The 22,872-nt window shown below is 37.9% G+C and overlaps 1 protein-coding gene across 7 annotated transcripts; it reads right to left on the bottom strand.

Moving 5' to 3' along the window:
• Positions 1-1,011: 1,011 nt before the first annotated feature.
• On the bottom strand, positions 1,012-22,572 carry LOC111217926 (platelet endothelial cell adhesion molecule-like). Of its 7 annotated transcripts, XM_022739963.1 has the most exons (14): positions 22,464-22,572; positions 22,319-22,354; positions 19,663-19,959; positions 18,988-19,269; positions 18,619-18,888; positions 17,684-17,956; positions 14,630-14,908; positions 13,879-14,157; positions 11,604-11,705; positions 6,738-6,791; positions 5,743-5,832; positions 5,151-5,207; positions 3,739-3,761; positions 1,012-1,422 (listed from the first exon to the last, which is right to left on the bottom strand). In XM_022739963.1, the coding sequence occupies exons 1-14, from the start codon at positions 22,504-22,506 to the stop codon at positions 1,321-1,323; spliced, it is 2,187 nt and encodes a 728-aa protein (XP_022595684.1). In that variant the 5' UTR covers positions 22,507-22,572; the 3' UTR covers positions 1,012-1,320. The 7 variants fall into 7 exon arrangements, with proteins under 7 accessions (XP_022595684.1, XP_022595685.1, XP_022595687.1 ...); XM_022739964.1 differs by lacking the exon at positions 5,151-5,207; XM_022739966.1 differs by lacking the exons at positions 1,012-1,422; positions 3,739-3,761; positions 5,151-5,207 and adding an exon at positions 11,460-11,490 and having other exon boundaries at positions 5,750-5,832.
• Positions 22,573-22,872: the final 300 nt, after the last annotated feature.

Genomic DNA, 22,872 nt, shown 5'->3' with positions numbered 1-22,872 from the left:
CGTCTTGAATTAAATCTTTAAAAAAAATCTTCTGTGTAATGTATTTCTGCGTACGTAAATATCTCATGTTACAACATGAAAACCTGCGGCTTATAGTCAAGTGCGGCCTATATATGTACAAAATTTATTTTCTTGTAAAATTTAACTGGTGCGGCTTATATTCAGGTGCGCTCAATAGTCCGAGATTTACGGTACTTATTAAAATTCTATAGATTTATATGATTTTCTTATTAATTTCTTATTAATTTTAAACATACACGTCTATCTTCTATATTTACATATATAATATCAACATATATCGACCGTCTTTGGGGTGGTTATACATTTACATAAAATGACTACAGTATAAGTATACATACATAAACACAAGTTTGTATCATCTAGACATATATATGCAGTATATATATATATATATATATATATATATATATATATATATATATATATATATATATATATATAATGTAATAATATAAAACAAATATGTGATATATATATGAATATGTTCCAATTTATAACAGGTTGCATATGTAATTCTAACGTACATACGCTGTATATACATATGTACATATATTTCATTTATTGAAATTCAATACATGTACGTACATATATTACATTAGTGCATGGGTGTGCATAAATATGTACTTTTTGTAATATTTCATAGTACTGTGGTATATATAACCTCAGGAAATAGAATCAGGCCTGTGGTGCAGTGTAATTCAGACCATGCAGTGTGGTGCAATAGAATGACCACAATGGGACTAGTGGTGAAACTTGTGAAAACTAGTTCACTCACTCACTTGAGTGAACCTGCACACTCCACAGGCATTGGTATAATTTATATTTATGTATTTTTACTTGATATGAATTTAGCTTTACTTCTTCAGTTATTACTCAATGTGTGGCCCACATGTTCTCTGTGAGAATTGTGTAACAGTTTCAGTCTGTTTGCAATTTGTACCAACACAAATGGAAAATAAAGTCACTTGAACTTGAGTTGAGAAAGAAGCACTTGTGTTACTGTGAAGAGCTGACATTAAAAGCAGGTGTTCCAGATGTCAGTGATAGCTGAGTTATTTCTGCTTATGAGATGACCCACCATCGTATCGTTTGGGTTTGACCAGTTATCTGTTGGAATTAGAAAAACACCAGCAAACAACACAGTGAGGATATGTGAGGTGCCTTTATTAGGATAAGAATATTTACAGCAAACTTAGCAGTCAGTTATTTGAATGATTGAGAACTGATATACAAGGAATTGGAAGAGATGACAAAGCGTGGATAGAAGATGGCAGTGGGGAGGTAGTGGGGAGCTAATCACTAATCCACTGGCACCGGCAGGTCCTGATAGTTGTTGCCCTCTAGAAGGTGGTGACTGACCTCAGGTCGTTCACCGTTGAGCTCAGCGTATTCTACTGAACCCTGCTGACACAGAAAGCAGACCCATTAAACTCTGTCACAGCTGATTCATTTATGATTCTTCAAGACTGGCACACAACACAAAGCAGTTAACACTAAAGCACACACCAGTGCTGTTACTAAGTACTAGGACGATATTTAAACATAAACAAGTGAATAAATAAGATAAGAATAAGGCTTAAAATGTAACAAGAGCCTTATTTGTGACTGGTGATAGATAGATAGATAGATAGATAGATAGATAGATAGATAGATAGATAGATAGATAGATAGATAGATAGATAGATACTTTATTTATCCCCTAGGGGGAATTCATGTGTATTATTGGTAATATGTAAGCAACACAATTGCCCCTGCATGAGTTGAAATCTGATTTTAAGTTGTGGTCTCATCCATCTACTAAGTTATAATACACATTACTATATACACTGTTGCCCATAAAGTTGGAATAACTTTGTTTTCAGACACAATCCTCTGTTTATTCCTATTTAAATGCATCAGTAATCACTTTGGAAGAGATTGACTACTAAAGTTTTGAGACGATATACACTTTATCTGTCAAGAATAAATCACATTGTCACAATCATTTCATCAAAAGAGGTAAAAAATATTTTATTCCAACTTTATGAGCAACAGCGTATATAGTGGTGCAATACCTAATGACACACTTGTGGAGAATGCTGTTTTCCTATAACACAAATTGCAAATTGTCTGAACATCCGTTTCTTTAGGAGCAGACAAACCATAATAAGGCTACTGTCAAACCCTCCTCCATAATCTGTCATCAAGGCTGGTGAAAGAATCAGCCATGTTTAGATCATGATGTCACATCCTTAGCTTTCTTTTTTTTTTTCAAACTCCTCTCTTTAGCTGCCTGGAACACCATGTAGGGACAAACAGTGCAGTTGGGAGGGGTGGTGATTAAGGCCTGCTGGGGGACAGTATGCTGACTGAGATGGGCTTGGAGGTAATTTGACTGGGCCACAGCGCTGATCTGACTGGGTGATAGGGAAGGAAGCCCTGGCCCAAATGCCTTTGTTCTTGTCCGGAAACTTTGACGGCAGTTTCCCTTTTGCTCTGTATTATTGGAACGCAGAAGCTGAGTGTGACCAGGAGACAGCCAGTGCAGGGACATGAGGACAGTTTTAGTAATTCAGAATACAAAAAACATACATGACATTATTGTATAAAATTATAAAATTTTGATTGTTATTGTCCTATTATTATAGGAAGTAAAAGTTTATGACTGTTTGATATCAACTTCAATCAACACAAAAATTCAGTCTGGTTAAAAGGCTTCTTAAATTATGTACTCTTCCCTTTAAATATGATACAGAGGTCAAATTACAAATGAAAGTTGTTACTATGTAAAGCGTAAAGATTTAACTAGAGAAGCAATTCCTGTAGAATTGATGCATTGATATATATTGGTAGCATTTTTCATGACTATAGGAATAAGAAAACACACTAATCTAAGTGTACTGGCCAAGTTGTAGTTGTAATGGTAGTGAACAGATGCTTTAAAACACTTCAACATTAGGCTTTAATGCATCACAGTATACTAATAAACAGTACATGCCATTATAATGAGCTTTGAGAGATAATGAGATTCACAGTTTCTCAGTGTGCACTAAATTAAATTTTTTTTGTGACTTCAATGGTGTTTGTAGTGTATACAGGTGCTGAGTTATAAATACAGTGGGACTGAATGAGCCTTCATGCACTCTAATACATTATACTGTATAACCTGTACATGTCATTATACGGAACTGAAGGTTTGAACTTTATACAGTCACAACCGAATGGGCCTCCATAGACCTAAATACAATATATAACTCATAATGATGCACTGTACATTTACTGTACATATATATGTCATTATAACAAGCTGTAAAGTTGATTAGTATGTAATACTGAGCATTTTGAAATTTGAATTGAGTTTGACAAATAAAATACAATAGATGTCATTTAATTATTCAAAAAGTTAGTCATGAGAAAAAGTCACAGCAACATCTACAAAAAAATTAAGCACATTTTGATATGAATTGTTTTGGTCGCATTAAACTGTATGAGAGGATGCAAATCAAAACCTTGTTGGGGGATCAAATTAAATATGCCAACTTATGATGAAAATGCAGAAAACTGTATATAATCATGCATACATATTTTACATATACTGTATATATAGAGTGTATGAATGATGTATGTAGTGTAAACAGTTTTCAAGTTACAGCCAAGCCAAAACGGCACAGAAGTATAATGATAATAATAGTAAAGAGCAGGAAGAACATGAATGTGATTATGCAGTTAATTACTCACATAGTCATGATGACCAGCAGCACCTGAAGGAAAAAGCATCACAAATTACATGTGTGTTGGTTGGGTGTGTACTATGATGACTCACTGGCTGACCTAAGAGTTATTCATTAGTCATTTGACAGTTATGACAACATGGCTGACCTTGCTGGCTCATCTATTCCCCCTCTGCAGAGGCCTGTGTTTCAGCCATAGACTACATGGCTTCAGACAATAAGTTCAGTCCCTGTCATTTATCGTCAATATTCCCTCTCACTCTTGAACCCAGGATTCTTTTCTCACTGTTGAACAGGAAACTTTAGGACTCTGATGTACTGCTTGTTAGACATGTCCAGCGTCTGGCTGCTGTTCTAATAACAGGAAGTTCTTTGCTGCAGTAACAGGATATGGTCACTGTTCTGTAGCTGGCCTGGGTAAACTGTCTTTCCATTAGTAATACATGTTACATTTCCAACTCATCTTGGCAATGATATTTGATAAGATCAAGAAGTGTCTCTATACCATCAGTTTGCAGTGAAAGTATTTAAAGCTGCATTAACTAAACTTTTTGCAACTTGGGGGCAGTGCAGCGAGCTGAAAACACAGCAGTGATATATTATCATCTTATGGAGTTGACATGTTGGCAAACAGTTCCCTACTCATGCAACAGACACAGAGCGACATTGTTGCTGACCACCTAAAAAAATCGAATTTTCACTCTCCTTTTAAGTTTGTTTTGGTTGTACCCAACTATTATGGAAAATACCTGACCAGCTGCTAAATGCTCCATTATGTGGACAGGTAGTGTACAGTAAGGTTATCAGTGGTAAACAGCTGCCTGATGTGGCTAGAAACAATGAACTGAAAGATGCTAAGATGTTTGCAGAGCTAAAGGGAAGAGCAAAGTTGGGTGATAATTTACTTCAGGCGTTTTTTTTTGTTTTCCCTGAGATCTGTCGAAACTGTTGAATCATGTAAACCAGGGCTTAAAAGATCACTATTTGCTGCAGCTTACCAATATATTACATAGTAACATCTTTTTAATCTTTAAACCATGTTTGCATTTATCTTTTATCATTGTAGCACTTTTTTAAAATGGTATCCTAGGTTTCTTACCTGATTTTCTGCAGTCTTGATATAACGTATTTATATTACTTTATGACATTTTTTAAAATTGTTTTTAAATTCTATTTTAATGTCATCTCTATGTTGTATTATTAATGTGTTTCAATGCCTCTGTAAAGCACTTTTGCACAACTGCACAATTGCCTTGTGTCTGAATATATATAAATGAACTCTGAATATACTGTATATAAATGAACTCGCCTTGCCTTGTCATTACGAACAATCTCTTTTGAAATGTAGTGTACATGTAGTCTTTCAATCCATTGTTAATATAAAAATATTCACCGGTGCAGCTTTAATATTAAACTCACCATGTGGAGGGTTTTTGAGCTCGCTGTACACTGTGTCTGTGCCTTTTCTCAGTGGGACTGTTAACGTAAAAAGCAACACATTAGCCTGCTTGAACATCAAAAGACAAAATTTAGTAGATACTGTCTGTTTTTGATGTGTCATGAAGAAAAACCTAAAAATAGGCGGTTTGTGTCACATTCTGTAACTATGATCGCTGGCCGGTTGGGACCTTGAGCACACGACGATAAAGAAGAGGGGTCCAGTACCAGCCTGGCAGTTAGTTCAACCCTTCCTGTTTATAAGATCTACAGTGGATTTGGAAATCCCAGCAGTTATCCCTACAGTTACAACAACGCGGAGATGTATTAATTATGGGTAATTAGGCCCCTCCCAGGAAGTGCTGGACTGTCTTATCAACTATATAGGAATGTGGACAACGCAGAGATAAATGGTTTTAGTGTGGTGGTTTGAAATAGAGGGGGAGAATAAGCAGAATGGTGGAAAAATAGAGGGAAAAAAAGTCATCATTGGGTTTGGAGCGTGTGAAACTGAATAGGCAGAAAAAAGATAGTCAACACATTTTGTTTGTGTGTCTGCATGTAAATTGTTCACCTCTGACAGCATCTGCTGGCTGGGGATGCACCACCTCCGTGTACTCCACATCTGGCTCGCTGGACACCACACTGCTCACCTCGTCATTGGCTGCATCGAGTACATGATCAAAATTCCTTGTGAAACACACTAAACCCGCTGCATGACTTCATATTAAGTTCTTTGGAAATATAGGTCAGACAAAAACAATCCCATCTCAGGGTCCACTTGCTTGCCTTTTCTGGAGCTTTCAACCACATGTGCTACAGATTGTTTTGTCAGACTCCAATTTTCATGATCAAGAATGAACCTTTACACTTAACTTTTAAAACAACATGGATGAGAAGTCCTAAAAGTGCCATGGATGATATAAATACAGTTGCTGAGCTTATATGCCAACAGAGCAATCTCCATGACAAGTGAATAAACTATTCACTGTTGAGCAGGACATTTTAAAGTGCTGATAAGAGCTTGTTGAACCTTAAATGGGATTGTTTTGTGAAAATACTGTTTTCTTTTCTGTACTTTCTTTATCCAAAACTTTTAAAAGGTTTTAATTTTAGCTATGCTTTAAGGTACTTTACCACTTTGGGAACTTCTTACACTTTAAGCTGGACTATGTTACTTCTGAGAGAAGCCTAAAGATGTTCTTTAATTAAATTGTTTTTAGTGCTATATTACTCAGGATGATTTAATAAATGCATGCAATTACTGCAGGATGTATCATGAATTCCTGTTGATCACAATGACAAATGATCAAGTCACCATGACTTCATGTGATAAGTTCACACAAAAAGAAATAGCGTCATATTTTTATGAGAATAGACCCAGTGGTATTTTAACATTTATACAACAACTTTTTTTAAAATTATTTTTGTAGCAAAGCAGAGAAGATGCATTAAAACCAAAATCATCTCGCAGGTACCAATTTATAAATTTTAGCCATGTCAAATACACTTACCACACAAGGGACTGTAAGACATTTTCAGAGAAACTGTATTACAAGCACTGCTCACCTGCTTCAGGTGGTCGCTCACTCCACACACTGACTGCAGCTCGGACCCCCCTCACTGTAAGACACAGAAAGACAGACATCAGGTCATAAGACCAAACCAAGACTTGAATTAAGGTCTAAAAAATCTGCACCGATACAGATCAGAATAAAGACATATATACCTCAAAGGAGCTATTTTTAAGTTTGGCTATTGTTACACAGCTAGCATTAGCATTAACAGCTGTTTACTCACCAGTCTAGAAGAAACGTTGCCAGTTCAGCATCAAGCTTCATTCCTTTACTTGCCAAGAGTTGTCTCCACCGGTGGAAAGCAACTTCAATGTTAACTCTTGTTTTACTTCTATCACTTCTTTTCTTCTACGGAAATTAGCATAATAACCAGCTAGCCCTGGTCCGGCCGGATTGTCTAACCACACTAAGTCCCCATAGAGTCCAGTCTGTCCTGAGGGAGTATGCTAGAGTCTGCATTATAACCTCATGCTTATAAATGCAATCATAGCTAAAGCACTTGGCACGACTGGTAAACAGCTGTTAACACTAATGTTGGCTATGTAGCAATAACATAACAACATAACAAATAGCTCCTTTAATTTAAGTAATTAACAATAAACTAATGACAATTATAGAGCCACAGGTATTAATATCACCTTACATTTACATGTTTGGATAATTCTTTTTGAAAAAAGAATTATTGTTATTATTGAGAAATTGTTTCACTTTTTGGCAAATATACTTATTTGCATCCTTGCTGAGTATTAGATGAGAGGAACAATACCAGTCTTAAATCTGTCTGCTAAATATGAAGCTATACAACTAGCCACCGGTTAGCTTAGCCTAGCATACAGACTGGTACAGGGGAAAGCTAGCCTTGCTCTGTCCAGAATTAAAAAAAATCTACCAACCAGCACCTCTAAATTGTGCCAAATACCATGTTATAACTTGTTTGTTAAATTAAGACAGAAACTGAACTGTAAAAATGACAGACTTGCTACTTTTGGACAGAGTTAGGCTAACAGTTTTCCCCTTCTGGTCTTTATGCTAAGCTAAACTAAGCTAACTCGAGAGTGGTATCAATATTCGCATCTAACTCTCAGCAAGAGAGTGAGTAAGCTTTTTTTCCAAAATCTTGAACTATTTTTACATGAACAAAGGTCAGATATCAAGACTATATTCTGTTGTAAAAGCAAAGGAAAGATGAGAGACACTTTTTGTGTGATATCTCTAGGCTTCCAGGCTTTGTTACAAAACCAGTAACAAAGGAACACATTTTCAAGTCTTCATCTGGTACACACAGAAATCTTCCACTGCCTTGTGCACAATAGGTTGTTAATTCAGCAACGGCTACACAATAAGTTCTGGCAAAAACAACTTCCCAGTTGGTAATGTAATCTTACACACATCTCAACTAACGCTCATATGATTAATTTCCTCCACCTGCTGCATGCATTCAAACTTGTTTGGCCTGAAACAAAATAAGCTCCACCCTCCCCAACACCACCAGTTTTATCACTGACCCCCTCAGCCTGCTCTGTGCCAACAGAGGAAGTTTCTTGCAGACTCCATTGTTTCAGCTTTTCAAGCAAGTCTCTGTTGTGCATTCCTTTTTAAGGAAATGAATCAACTTCATAATATGTTGGTATTCTTGTCTTGAACCTGCAGTGAGGGTTGGTTGCACCATTCAAAACAAAATAGAACATTTAATGCATGATAATATCCAACACGTTCTTGGACTTAGCATGTTTTTGCATTAGAATAGTTTTTACTACATATGAATTTAGAATAGCATGCAAAAGCTGTAGCAAAATGAATGGTAGTGACACACTTCTAAATAAAACCAACATCTTTATTCTACAAGTGTCTCTTCCAGTCAGTCAAGGGATCAACCAAAAATATATACACACATTTCCTGTGATAGTGATAAAATGTATACAAATTAATCTGTCACCAAGCTTCTTTATACATGCACATTAGACAAATAGAGCAGTTGCAACAAAAAATGGCATGCAATCACAGACACAGGTGACAAAGACAATAATGTTAATTGTAAAATCAAAGGCCATCTAGATTGCAGGAGGAGGGGAGAGGGAGCAGCGGGTCCTGGTTTATATCTCATCATAAAAGTGCCCCTCCTTTTCACTGAGAAAACTCATCACCAAATCCTTCAACACTGGGCTGTACACTGTTTCTTTACATTTTTGCTCTCAATGTCTTTTCTTAGAACTTCTTTTTCTTTGCTCTTGAAAGTTTTTTTTTTTAATTATTGAATTCAAGTCCCTCCCACTGCAGGGCATCTCTAAACTGTGGCTGGGGTACTGTAGCTGCTCCTTTTGCTGATGTCAGTGGGAAGCGACGCCACGCTATCTCGTGTCCCATTGGTCACTCTCCCCTCCATGCCATCATAGAGTGGCGCTGCGCCTGGAAGAAGATGATAATGGGCGCTCTAAGCGGTTTGCAACAATTGACAATCAATGCCATGTACTATGATACTAAAGCATCTTGTACCTTGGAGAGCTTACTTTCTACAGCAACTGTATTCTAAAAAAATCCATCCTACTGTTCCTACCGCTGCAATACATAGACACAAACACAATGTACATGCAAAAAGGTCAGAGACAAAGACAGTATGGTCACACATACACACACTGTGCATGCATGTAAACTTGAAGAGGATATCTACAGCATCGTGGACAGTTACATAAACAAAGAGAGCCCGGTCACCACCACATGACCTCTTCATGCATATTAGAACATAGATGATGGGATAGAGAACGTATACTGTGGATACAATAGGAAACATGCAATGACTGTTGAGGCATGGGAAATGACTAATGGCTGTTAAGATAATGACGAGGACAGTGGTACACTAGAGAAAAGTAAAACCAAGCTACCTGTTGCTGTTTTAAAAAAACCTCTGTGTCATGGCACTGTTACAAGAGCCATCGATGGCTTTCTGAGAAATGGTGAAAACAAGGTCAGCTGGGACAGCAGTGGAGTCAACTAAAACGCTACTAAATGCCATAATGCAACCAACTGCTACTTTTCTTGGCGTGATACTGCCACTCATAGATTAATTAAATAGCATGGTGGGAACGTACCCCAAGTGCACAACATACAAACAAAAAAGTGATTCAATACACTGCTCCATAGTGCCACAAGTGGTTAAAAACTCAACATGGTACCTTTAAAGTTTGAGAATTTTTATGCTTTTTTTGGTTTCCTTTCCTTTTGTTTTTTACTTTTATTCTGCTAAAAATGCTTTTTTTGTACTGTACAACAGACTTCTACCTTTGTGTGTACATACTGTATATTTAATGTACAGTTACAGTAACTCTACTTTAACACCAAAATACAGTCCTACACACTACTGTATAGCATATAACAATAACTACAACAATTAACTTAGCTCTACTAATATGCAGTATATTACTGGGTGCTAGCACTGTAGCGTGATAAGAGATAATGGTCTTACTTTTAGCCTCTATCTACTGAATCCCCTCTTGGGATTAAAGTGTTCTGTTGTAGCGGACTCTATGTACATAATTTACCATAATTGGTAGTTTGTTGTGCTGTATGTTCTCTGCACAAGGTTATTCTGTGTTCTCCCTGGTGTTAGGTCTGTCAATAGGGTGACACGGTCACTTTAAGAAAGAAGGCTGTTCCGGGTGAAGGAGTCTCTACTTTTTTTGTAGTTTGGGGGCAATTCCATGTTTTTATGTCTTTTGATATGTTAATAAAAAGATGCACACATTCATGCAGCAAACGAAAGATATTGTCCGTCACTCTTTTCCTGCAATTTCTACACTGGTGTCCCCGTTTGTCGGATGTGCTTCCCCTTCAGGGAAATGGCAACCAATGCAATTTGTTTTAAGATGAATGGGAGTTGTCTGTCTCACCCTGGTTTGCCCAGACACAAGGACAATTTATCTTGTGGGAGATTACCGCGAATGACACAAATTACTACTGCGTTACTTTCTAATCTTAAGGAATAGTTTGACATTTTGGGAAATACGCTTATTTGCTCTCTAGCTGAATGTTACATGAGAAGATCAATATTACTCTCACAAAAATGAAGCTAGGTGTCAGGAGAGGGTTATTTTAGCTTAGCCTAGATTGGAAACAGGGGTGACCAGCTAGCCTGGGTCTGTCCAAAGGTAACAAAATTAACCTACCACCACCTGTTGTGACATGTTATGTATCATTTGTTTAATCTGTACACAGGCTTAAGTATAAAATGCCTGTTTACAGATTACGGAGGTGACTATTTTTGGCCGCGAGCAGTAACATCCTGGAGTCTTTTCATCACTGTGAGGTTGCCAGGCAACTAGTTTTTGAATGACATGTTTCAACAGCTGGTTCTCAAATTGTCAATGTCATTAACAAACCACAAACTATGAGTTTTCTCCTATCTCAAGCAAGTTTCAAGTTTACAAAAGCTGATCTTAATATCATGCTAATATTCAAGTAGTTACTGCCTGGAAGGTGAGAATTCAGTTTAAAAACTTTTAAAAAAAGGTTGTAGTAATATGAAATCTCTGTGCTTTTTACAGTGCAAACATGCAAAAATGATCAGGATGGTTCTTTAAAGGCCATAAATAACAGAGATATAATGCTATCATAGCCCACCAGACATCCAAGCCAGCTAATAAAAGTAGATCTACGCTGTCACTAACTTCTGCAGTACTTCTGTCACATTCAGAGGAAGCAAGTAATCGAGCCAACTCACACTGACAATTCAGCGGCTCCTTCTCTTTTACCTACAATTAGAGAGGAGAGATGAGAGGAGCAGGAAGATGTAGGCAGAAGAAGGTTTTCATACATATTTAGACATAAGAGGCCTGAGTTGCTGGAGGACTATAGGTCTCTCTACCTCTCTTGGATTTGAAGTACAGCACACACACCACCGCCAGCACCGACACCACTAGCAGACAAACCCCCCCGATCACTGCTTTCTTCCACAACGCCAGGTGTACTGTAGAGGCAGAAACACAGAGACAAAGAAGAGAGGGAAAGTCAGTGACACAACAGAAACACAACGGGAAACAAGGAAAGAATAAAATGGGACATGATGACAGAGGTTGTTCAAGACAGAGAGGCAGAGAAGTAGACCTTAAAAAAGACTGAAAATATAGAAAAAAGAGGTCAAAATAGCATACAAGCAACAACTTTCTTTTTTGCTGCATATTTGTTAGAAACCTGAATTTTTAACCTTGCTAGAGCAGTATGAACCCTTAACTTTTAATCCAGTGCCATCATCCAGTCACCCAGTTTTTTATTTGTCCAACCCTTTGATTCATTTAATAATAATGACATTCTCATCAGCCTCAGATGTACCTTGTGTTTAATGCTGATTAGCAAATCTTACATGCTAACACACTAAACTACGATGGTGAACATGCTAAACATTATGCCTGTTAAGCAGGTTAGCATTTTTGTTGTGCGCATGTTAGGACGCTCAAGTTAGCATTTAGCTTAAAGGAGCCTCACAGAGCCGTTAGTGTGGCTGTAGACTCTTGTTTATCTTATTATTCCTCCACACCGCTGACAGCCAGACCTGGAGGCTTATTGTTGTGTAACTTCACAAAACACGGTTGTGGCCTTGTGAACACAATATCTCTGTAAGGCCTTGAAGGAACTTCTTCAGATTTGGTATAAATGTTCACTTGGACTCAAGGATGAACTGATTAGATTTTGGTGGTTTTTGGTCTGGTGGCTGATGACTCTGGATAGGGATGTAACCTGAAAATAGTCTGAGTGGTAGAGGCATACAACCATGAGCCAGTAATTCTAGTTTTAATTTATATTTTAAATTATTAAAATATAAAATTCATGAATTTCCCCTAGAGGATAAATAAAGTATCAATCAATCATTCAATCAATCAATCAATCAATCAATCAATCTATCTATCTATCTATCTATCTATCTATCTATCTATCTATCTATCTATCTATCTATCTATCTATCTATCTATCTATCTATTTTGCAAGTCCCTTGACTTTTAAGGACAAACAGTGCAGTGCCAACTATGTTCAGACTGAACGTAAAGCAAAATCTAGAAGCAGCACAGTGCATATAAACTTAATAGAAGATGGCAGACGGATGTGTCCATATGAGTTGAAAATATTTCAGCTTCTATCCCAAGGCTCTAGGGCTCTGATTTATGAAAAGACACAAAGGCTGCGGTCAAAAAGTCTTTTTTGCTTAGGAAGGTTCCTCACTGAGTGAAGTGACCCGGAAGTATCTATCTCCTTTTGCAAAGGAAACACTGGACTTTCCTTTATGAAGGAATGAGAAAATGCCGTCCCACAATTCCTTGAAGCACCAATATTTAAAATGATATACAATTGTAGTTTTACAACGGCAGACACACATAAATGACACGATCCAAAACTTATGGAAATCCATAGATATAGATTTCTTTGCTTTCAAATCCACTTAGGAGTCATCATGAAGAACAAGCATATCATCTTTATCATCATCATAACAATCTATACATAAATGTCGTTTCACTGCACTAAAAATACATTTTCTCTACTTCACAAATGTATAAAAAAGTCAAAACTCTTTATAGCCTACTTATGTCTGAATATAATTCAGTCTGGTTCCTACTCGCTTATTTTTATTGAATTATTATTATAACGGCTCAACTTCCTCTACTGGAATATTTCTTTCATGTTATCTTATTTCAACATTTCAATTTCCTTTTTGTTTTGTGTTTGTGGTTACGAAAGGAGTATTTATCGTGCATGTGTTATAAATAAAGTTGGTTAAAAAAAAAAGAAAAGAAAAAGCTTAGGGTAATGCAGTTAGGTAGTCGCTGCACTGCCTAAGTCCTTCTCAATTCTCCTTCACATCCTTCCTTGACCTCATGATGTTTTCCATCGAGGTCAAGGAGAAATGGTTAAGAAAGGAGATTATTTGAACTTTTTGACCGCAGCCAAAGAAAAAGGAGAAAAGTTTTGAGCTCACACTGATAAACACAGCTTGTGCTTGTTGTTAGCTAAATGTAGCTAAGATCTGGGCAGCTGATGTACTGGCTGCACAGGGAAAAGTCTTTTGCATACTTGAGGTCAGGATCAATCACAGAACAACAGGTCTGGAGCAGGTGGGGTTTCTACTGAGCATAAATACTCATCACTCTTACCCTCTATGGTGATCTTCTCGCTGACGACGAGGCTGTTGGCGAGGTTGACAGCTTCGCAGTAGTATTTGCCACTGTGCTCTTTGGACAAATAGGGGACCCGGAAGTGTGTGTTATTCTGTTGAGAGGTGTTGGTGAACAGCGGTGCTTTGGTGCCAACGCGGTACAACTTAAAGGTGACTGGTGGGGTGCCTTTAGTACCACAAATCAGGTAGAGATCCTCTCCCTCAGAGACTTTTGATGGGTTGGGGATGATGGTCAGAGTCACTTTGCTCAAAGGCTCTAAGAGGAAAATATGGAGGAAAGAGATGAGATCACTCCACACTGTTTTTATTGTGTCCTTAAAAGATAACCTAATCAGACACCCTCACCACATTTATGATTTCTGTGGAATAGTTTGACATTTCGGGAAAGTGTTTTGGATGAATTAAATTATACAATAAAATATTGTGTATAAAGGTCAGGAATGAACTTGGCTTTTAATGAATTCAACTTTTAAGCCAAAATGGGTGAGAGGTTTGTTCAGGTGATCAGAAAAAAGTAAATTTGATCTTTAACAGCTCTATAACAACTAACAACCAGACCTTGAGATGAGATTTTCTTTTTTAGTTGTCTGTAGTGGCTTACACCCTTTTATAAAGCTGATATGGCTCTGCCATGGCTCATCAAGACTTTTTACATGTGGTAATCTATTGATTGATGAGGATTTATTGAACCATGTAAATCAGATAAACATATTTGTCTGAATATTTACCTATAGCCACAGCGTTGAGTGTTCCACTGAGCTTGCCTTTCTCGTGATTATTCCCAGCCTCACACAAGAAGTTCTTTAACTCCTCTGGCTTGACGATGGTGACTGTGAAGACAGCTTTCTGAGTGGGCATCTTGACAGTGGTTGTGTTCAGCTTTTTGGAACCCTTAATCAAGGTGTAGTTGATCGGCAAGCTGCCAGTTTCTGAGTGACAGTGGATCTGGATGGGTTGTCCTAGGATCGCTTTGCCATACACTGAGATCTTTGGAATGGACACAGAAACTAAAGAGAAGAAACAGAAAGAGAAAACACATTGAGCCCCTGTGGACAAATCATATCACTCAAAAACAAAAGCTCTGTTCAGACATGGAGGATATAACCTTGCTAAACTCATGCTTTTGTTGAGGTATATTTTACAGTATATTTTAAAGTATGCCCATGCACTACTTTATTCAGATACCATTACAGATAGAAAAGAAAAGAGACACAATGCTTGCACAATACTTGGAGAACAGTGGTGAGTTGAAAAGTATAGTGATGTAAAGGAAAAATATTGTTTTCTGTTTACCGCTTTACAATTTTAAAAAGGGGAAGGTTTAAAAAAAAAAAGGTTATATGGTGATAATAATGTCATATAATAGAACTATTAAATTAAATGGTTAGAATATAAATATGAAATTACGTCAAGCCAAGACCTTATCTTCAAACCAACAATATTCCATCTCTATAGACAGACACTTTGCAGCCTGTGCATACAACTGAGTATCACAATTATACAAGCACTTCTCTACATTCTTACTGGAATTAACCGGAAAAAAGGACAAAACTCTGATAATTAAACAAAAATGACCAACAATAAATAAAAAGAATGGGGGTCCATGATCAGCACTGTCAAGCTGTATTAAAGTTCCCATATTTTACACTTATCTGGTGTTTTGATTTCCATAAGAAGATATTTGTAGTTTTAAGCACCAAAAGCCATCTCAGTGTAATTTTACATCTCCTCTCTCAGGCTTCTCTTCCGAGCTCTAGCAACAACAGGTCTGTTTTTTGAGTGATCATATACAAATACAGCAGATTTCAGGTAAACACTCAGAAACCAAATCCTGCAAGGTTGGATGGTGGGTCCAGGTGGGCGGGGCTTGGGGCATAGCTGAGATAAGTGACTGTTTTGTTGTGATATCATAAAGTTACAGAAGTCCTGACGGCTGGTTTTAAGGCTCAGTCTCTGAATACAGGCTGTGTGCATTTCTCTGTCGACTGAGGCTTTGATACTTTCACAGTATTAAGTATTAAGTAGAACCTAGACCTGCTTTATAGTCAAAACAGGCATCATCTACCTTTATATAGTATGGGATCTTTAAGCTACATAAATCAAACTGGCTGCCACTTCCTAACAACTGAGTACAGTAAGTTACAACATTGAGTTTGTTGTTGTACTCACTGGTCTGACTGTCAGTCTGTGAGCAGTGCACTTCATGTAGTCTCCACCCTCTGCCCTAGGTTCAACTTCTCTGCTTGGTAATTCTCAATACAAAATATAGTAAATCCACTCAGCCTCTCTGTTTGTAAGTATAAATAATAATAATAATAAAAATATATAACCAGTTTCTCTGTTTATGGATAATAATAATGATAATAATAAATGATAATAAAATATAACCAGTCCAGTCTGCCAGAAGAAGCTCTGAAGTTAAAGTAGAAGTCACAGCTCAAGGATCCACTGTGAGCATTTAACATTTATCCAGACCCAGCATGCACCTATCTGTCATGCACACACATAGTGTGTGTGTTTGATTTGGGTCATAATCACCAGTGTCCCCATCCTTAATTTTCTTGCATTGCTGTGCATTTTCTGTATTGTTCATAAACTGCTAGGCCTAGAGCTCTGTCAGCAGCTTCTTCTCTGCTGCAGTGCTCATACTCATTCGTGCTCAGTCTCACATGTTTACTCTGTAGAAATTTGACTTTGTGCAAGTACAACAAAGTACAATACTTGAGATAAAACTACACAAGTAAAAATAAAATTATAAATTTTTAAAAATGTATGAACTCAAAAAACTTAAAAGTATACAAAAAAAATGATTTTGTTATAGTAAATCCCTTGCCAACAGTTGCCTATTTACACATCCAGTTTGTGCGGAGCAACATAAGCTTTCATCGTAGCTGCTTTAATTTGGGATTTAATTACCATTTAGTCACATGTTATTTTTAATCTTGCTGGATATTTCGTCATACATCCATGGGATTAATAAAAACTGAAAAAAGAGGTGGTCTTAACACTGATGTGGTTGCAAGAGGGTTTTTTCTGTTTTATAGACTGATCTGACATGAGAAGAGCCTCAGAAACCTCAGCAACTTATGCCCATCTCTTTTGCATGTTTCATGGTTTATTGATTTTATTAGTGATTTTATTCTTTTTGTGCATAAGAGATGAAAATTTAATGCTAACCCTTAACATTGCTCACTATTAGGTGAACAAGACATAGATTTGATCCTTCTTGTGTATATTTCTTATTCTGGGAAAAATATTTCTCTGCTTAAAAGATCAATCCTGCTCTGCTACCTGCATGCTGAATGTGGAGCAGGCAAGCTTATTTTAGCATTAGCATTAGCCTAATCCTCTTTAAAACTGTGATTTGTCATTTTGTGTGGAATAAAAAATGAGATATAATTATGAATGAATCTTAGTGGTTCTTGTAACTCGCTTAGTTTTTTTTAAACCTTTGGAGAGTACCAAGCCAGCTGTTACGAGACTTTATGCTAAGCTAATCTAGCCACGCCCTGGCTGTAGTTTAATATTTAGCCGGCACACATGAGAATGGCATCAATCTTCTCATCAATCTTTTAGCAACATGGCATATTTCCCAAAATGTTGAAGCCTTTATGTTAATCTGACCAAGAAAGAGTGCCATTGTGACTTTTATGTGAAAACGACACAGGTGTATTCGAACATGAGGCCAATATGTAAAATGTATGACATAGTTTTGTAATGAGGCACCTATTAAGTCCGCTCTTAATCTGTGTATTAAAATTTACGTCTGAAACAGGGCTCACCTTTAGGGCGTACAGTCAGGGTGTCACTGTGTTTCACGATGCCCTTGGCTCGAGCTACACAGGTATAGTTGAAATCATTCAGCAGAGCCCTGCCAGTAAATACTCCAGGGCTGATGGGGCTCAGTAGGCTGTCGGGCGGCTCAAGAGTGTAAGTCAGCTCTTCCCTACTAAGTCTTTCAGAGGCATAGCTTCCACTTTTGCATGTTAGTTTCATATTTTCCCTTTGAAAGACTTCAGCAGGAGAGATGGTGAGAGTAGGTGCTGAGAATAGCTCTGTGGATAGATTTAAAAAAACAAAACAAAACATAAAGACGACAAGTCATCATCTGCACCAATATCACTTAATAATGTAAATGCTGATTGAAGATTGTCATAATAATAAATTCAAATTGAATAAATAATATTTGTTAATGAAATAACTCAAATGGAATGTATGTGTGTTTGGAGCAATCAAGAGTTAAAGTAATTAAAAACATTGCCATCTAAACACTGGGTACCAACCTTTTACAACAGCCAGTGCATGTTATGTTAATCAGCTCATACTCTCTACTGTACCCTGCTGCAGCACCACTGTACAAACTCTTGAAGCAGTGGCTAAAGCACTTAACTGGCAAGCCAATGCTTAAAAACATTGGCTTGCTTTGTATAAAATGAGCCACTGAAAGATAAATATGTGAATTATATTAAAAAAAGAAAAGCAAAAGTTTTTTTTTTGTTTTAAGCTACTGATTTCTTTTTACACTTAATTTTCATTATTGAACCAACAATCTTAGGCTATTTATAGGAGTTATGTTTTTGACTTTTACTATATTTTGCTCCATAGATGTGGTCTCAGTATAAGAATGGAGTTAACGCCTAAAATTGTCTACATTTTTAAGATGAAAACCATAAACATAGAAGTGAACACGCAGGCCATCTTTCCTCTGTTCACTCACCAGTCACTGAAATTGTCTTTGTGGTGGCTTTGATTACTTTTTTAATCTCTTCACTGCACTCAAATTCTCCAGGGTCCTCTGCCAGTGCGACCATGCTGTGGTTGACTTTGGTTTCGCCCCTGCTAAGAAGCTTGGTCCCATGGCTCAGATAGAGGTGGACTTCTTCAGAGCTTTCCAGACGGTTTCTGGTGGTGCACAAGATGTTGAGATGGTCTCCTTCATAGATATTGGACTGAGGGAAAATCTCTAAAACTGGTGCGTTGAAAAGCTCTAAGGAGACAAAATCAGTGAAGGGAAAGCCCTGAGATTGGTCCAATTCTTTTAAAAGTAGAAATAGTAGTAGTATTATTATTTTAAAACACTACTTGCCTTTGACTGAAACATGGACAAGGTTGCTTTCTTCAGACTTGAAGGAGGCTGACATTATGAGCACAGCATAGGTACAATGAATTTTGTGGATGCCAACTTTGCTGAAGGGAAACTTGGCTTCAAACTGGTTGGAGCTGCCCTGTTCCTCCAGGATTAGTTTGGAGTCCTTGTAGAAGAAGAAGAAAATGGAGCCTGTCTCGCCGGGCGCTGTACACATGGCGATTACCTCCTCCTCTTCATCGACCACACCCTTGTTAAGTCGGAGAACTGGTTTTGACAGGCCTGGAAACCCAATATTTAAGATGTGCTCAGATTTATTCTGATAGAGCTGGAAAAAAAACTAAGTTGGCAGAAGATGGCACTGAAACAATTAACATCATGTTGAAGAAGTTCTCCAGCTTGCTGTTGCACCCAACGTCATTCCAGTCACATAAAATTTCTGGATCATGCAGATGTGAGATTTAGAATCATGAATGTAGGCTATTAATTACAGTAATTTGGCTAAAAACCCCCAGATCCTATCAAAATTTTTTTACGCATTTTAAAGACTGTTCTAGTATCTTTTGAAATAAAAATTACTCCCAATTGTAGCCTATTAACCTCATCCTCATTCAAAGTCACCTGAACATCTCAAATCATGACAGCTAATACTGTGTCCATAAAAAACAAACCAACCTTCTACTGTGAGTTTTTTAGGCTCGCTGGTCATCTCCTTGCCCATGATGTTGATCTTGCACTTATATTTCCCAGTGCTGGAGACTCTGGCATCCGGCAGCAGGTACAGCAGATCCTCCGATGTGCTGGTGTTCTTGGTGTAGACCTTGTTGCTGCCCTTGTATATAGTGTACTCACGACTCAGCGCCTCTTCCCCCGAGCTGCTGACAATGGCCTTACATCTCAAAGTCACGTTGGTGCCCCGAGTCACATCAGGACTGGGCTCAATGGACAGGGTGGTGTTTCTTATTGTGAATGCTAGGGAGTGAATTAAAAAAAAAGGATTAGACTTAGATACAAGACCAGGTCAAAGAATTTGCTCTCTGCCTAGTGTCAGCCACTTTCAACTTTAGCAAGTTTTTCCACTGTTTATTTTGTATTTGCTGAAACTTGCACTGTGGATCTGGAGTCCTTTTCTTGACATCTCTATGGAGTCTATTTCTATGTTCATCTTGATCCCCTGTGAAGTCAGACATTTGAAACATCTGCCTTATACATACATGTATAAGGTGATTACTATAATTCTGAAGAAATCAAGAGTCCAGACGTTAATATTCACAAGGACTGAACTTCTGCAGAATTTCTGAAGCATATTTGAAACGACCACCACTGAAATTTCTATAACGGTTGCCATAAAATTGAATGTAAGCTTAGCACTCAGGAAGCTAATGCATTGCAATGGAGTGTCATCATACTGTTGTCAGCATCCTCTCTGCACGTGACACTCATACAAGAAACAATGCTTGTATTGTTCTTTAATCCTCATGAGTCACTCATTTTCTTCTCCTGAATAAACGTTTTCAGTCTAATCATGGTTATTAATCATGGCTTTCTTTCAGGATGTTTTTTTAATTCTCAGCCTCATTGTCTCTGGAATGAATACAGCACTTTGATAATCACCTGAACTGACCCCAAAATGAGGCTCACAAGCACTAAGAGGTGAAATCTAATGAATGATTCACAGGAGATATTTGTTCATGAATAAAAGTGACTGTCCAAGACTAAAGGACCAACATTTGTCTTTTAGGATAACCTTTGCTTTTCTGCAAGAAGTCTGGTCCTCAGTGTCACGTGCATCCAGAGAGTAAGGCACATTTAAATGACTTTTCAAAGTGCCAACAGTTTAGTTTTCCGCAGTGTTACCAGAGGACAGAAAGCATCTGCACACGTACGTCAAGCCTCCCCACCACATCACCCATATGGTCGAGTACTAGAGACAACAGGCTGCTGTTGTGACTCAGAGTGGATTGTTGTGAGGAAGTAAACAAACCTGGAGAAAGGCAGGGAAAGCACTTTGTTAGACAAACGGGCCACACAGGGGACCTATCAGGATTTCAGAGCCTGCTGAATCTGGCCCACACACAGCATCATTCAGCGGGACCTGGCAGGCTGGTGATGAGAGAAATCAGGCGTGCAGGGCAGAGATTTGCTACAGGCTCTCGATACAATGTGTGGGTCATGGTGGGTACATGTTGAGTTAAGTACAATTTTGATTTACTTTTTTTACTTGAGTATTTACATTTTATGCTACTTTTTATTTTTACTCCACAAAATTTCTGATAGCTATGATTACTATTCAAATAAAGGTTTTACATTAAAAAAACTTATTTATGAAATGCAATCTATTATTACAGATTAAAACAGTTGTTCGCAAACTGTGTGTATCCACCAAAGAGGCATTTCCCATCTATACTACTTTACTTAGATGGTTACAACAGTTAAAGGCCCAAAGAGGTAATATGAGCCCATATCTCATTAAATAAACAAAGGTTAGAGAAACAATCAAAAAATTTACACAATTGTGTGAAGAACTATTTTCCCTATACCCCATTAATCATTCCAAAGTCCCCTAGATTTAATATGTGATTCTAGACTGGAACCATTTTACTCAACCAACTGTATTAAAAGTAGAGCAAGTGCAACAGTAAAATACTACATGTGCACTTAGGCATTAGCATTAACTGTAACATGGCCAAGACCAGAATCATGAGAAAAACAGTGGATGAAACTAAAAAAAACAACTTTTTTTTTTTTAACAATCAAAGAGATTATAGAGCAAATCAGTCATCTGAGAAAGCAACCACAAATATTAAAACACCAATGCAGGAAAAAAACACAACAAACACATCTATACAGCCACTTAAAATATGATTTGAGGCTCCAGCCTGCACCTGATAAGTTGGCTCCAACTCAAACTTTTCATTACAGCTGATCCGGACTGACTCATGCCTTCCATCACCAACAGGGAGGCGTGTGACACTTCCTGCCACAACTTTTCCACTGTATCAGACACCAGTGGTGAGAAAGTTCTGATAACAAACAGGACTGTTTCAATTTACTGACCATATATCTCTGTCTTTTAGTGGCCGACAGACAGTGACAGTGCAAAGTTCTTGGGCTTTGAGTTTGTTGAGATTTTTCAATTCCTCCAAACTCAAAGCCTAAGAGCTTTGCTCATATGAAAAGTAAAATAATGATGCTCCGTAAACACTGGCTCTCCTGCATCCAATGACAGTCCCGTGGAAGATATTCAATCAACTGTCACTACGTAAATCTAAGTTCATTATAGAGATGAATGTATTACTGATATGTACACTGCAGAAAACATTCTACTTACATCGCTGTGCATCCACCACGATCCCTGGATGGAAGTCTTGGAACAAGATAAGAAAGCACCAGGTTAGAGACAAATCTACTCATCTCCCAAAATGAAGAAATCCACAGAGTTCCTGCAGAAGAAGGTAAAAGGTCAGAAGTCTTACAGCTCGACAGGAGCAAGGAAGTGAGCAGTAGTAGGAGGCCCATCCTGTCTGAGGAACACTGAGGCTCCTGATGCTGCTGGCTGTCCTAGAGGTGAACTGACTTGCAACTAATCTAGATGAAGCAGATGGATGTGTGTTGGGCGGGGACAGACACTGAGGTGGTGCTCTACCTCAGCCACTCAGTGGTCAGCCAGCGACGGTGGTTATCACCCCGAGCAGCCGTCGGCTTGGCTTAATTTGCCAGGAAGTGAGTGTTGTTTCCTCAGGATGTTCATGCCGCCCAGCTCTTTGCCGTTGTGAAATGTTCTCCTCTCTTCCCTGTGTATGTGTGTGTATGGAAGTCACAATAATACTGTACTGCTCAGGGTGCAGTAGTCAGGCCTTTGACCTCTGATCTTGGTTAGTAGCA

This window comes from Seriola dumerili, unplaced genomic scaffold (assembly GCF_002260705.1).
Source record: "Seriola dumerili isolate Sdu_G_001 unplaced genomic scaffold, Sdu_1.0 BDQW01000050.1, whole genome shotgun sequence".
Taxonomy (NCBI): Eukaryota; Metazoa; Chordata; class Actinopteri; order Carangiformes; family Carangidae; genus Seriola; species Seriola dumerili.
This window is presented reverse-complemented; position numbering and strand designations above follow the sequence as displayed.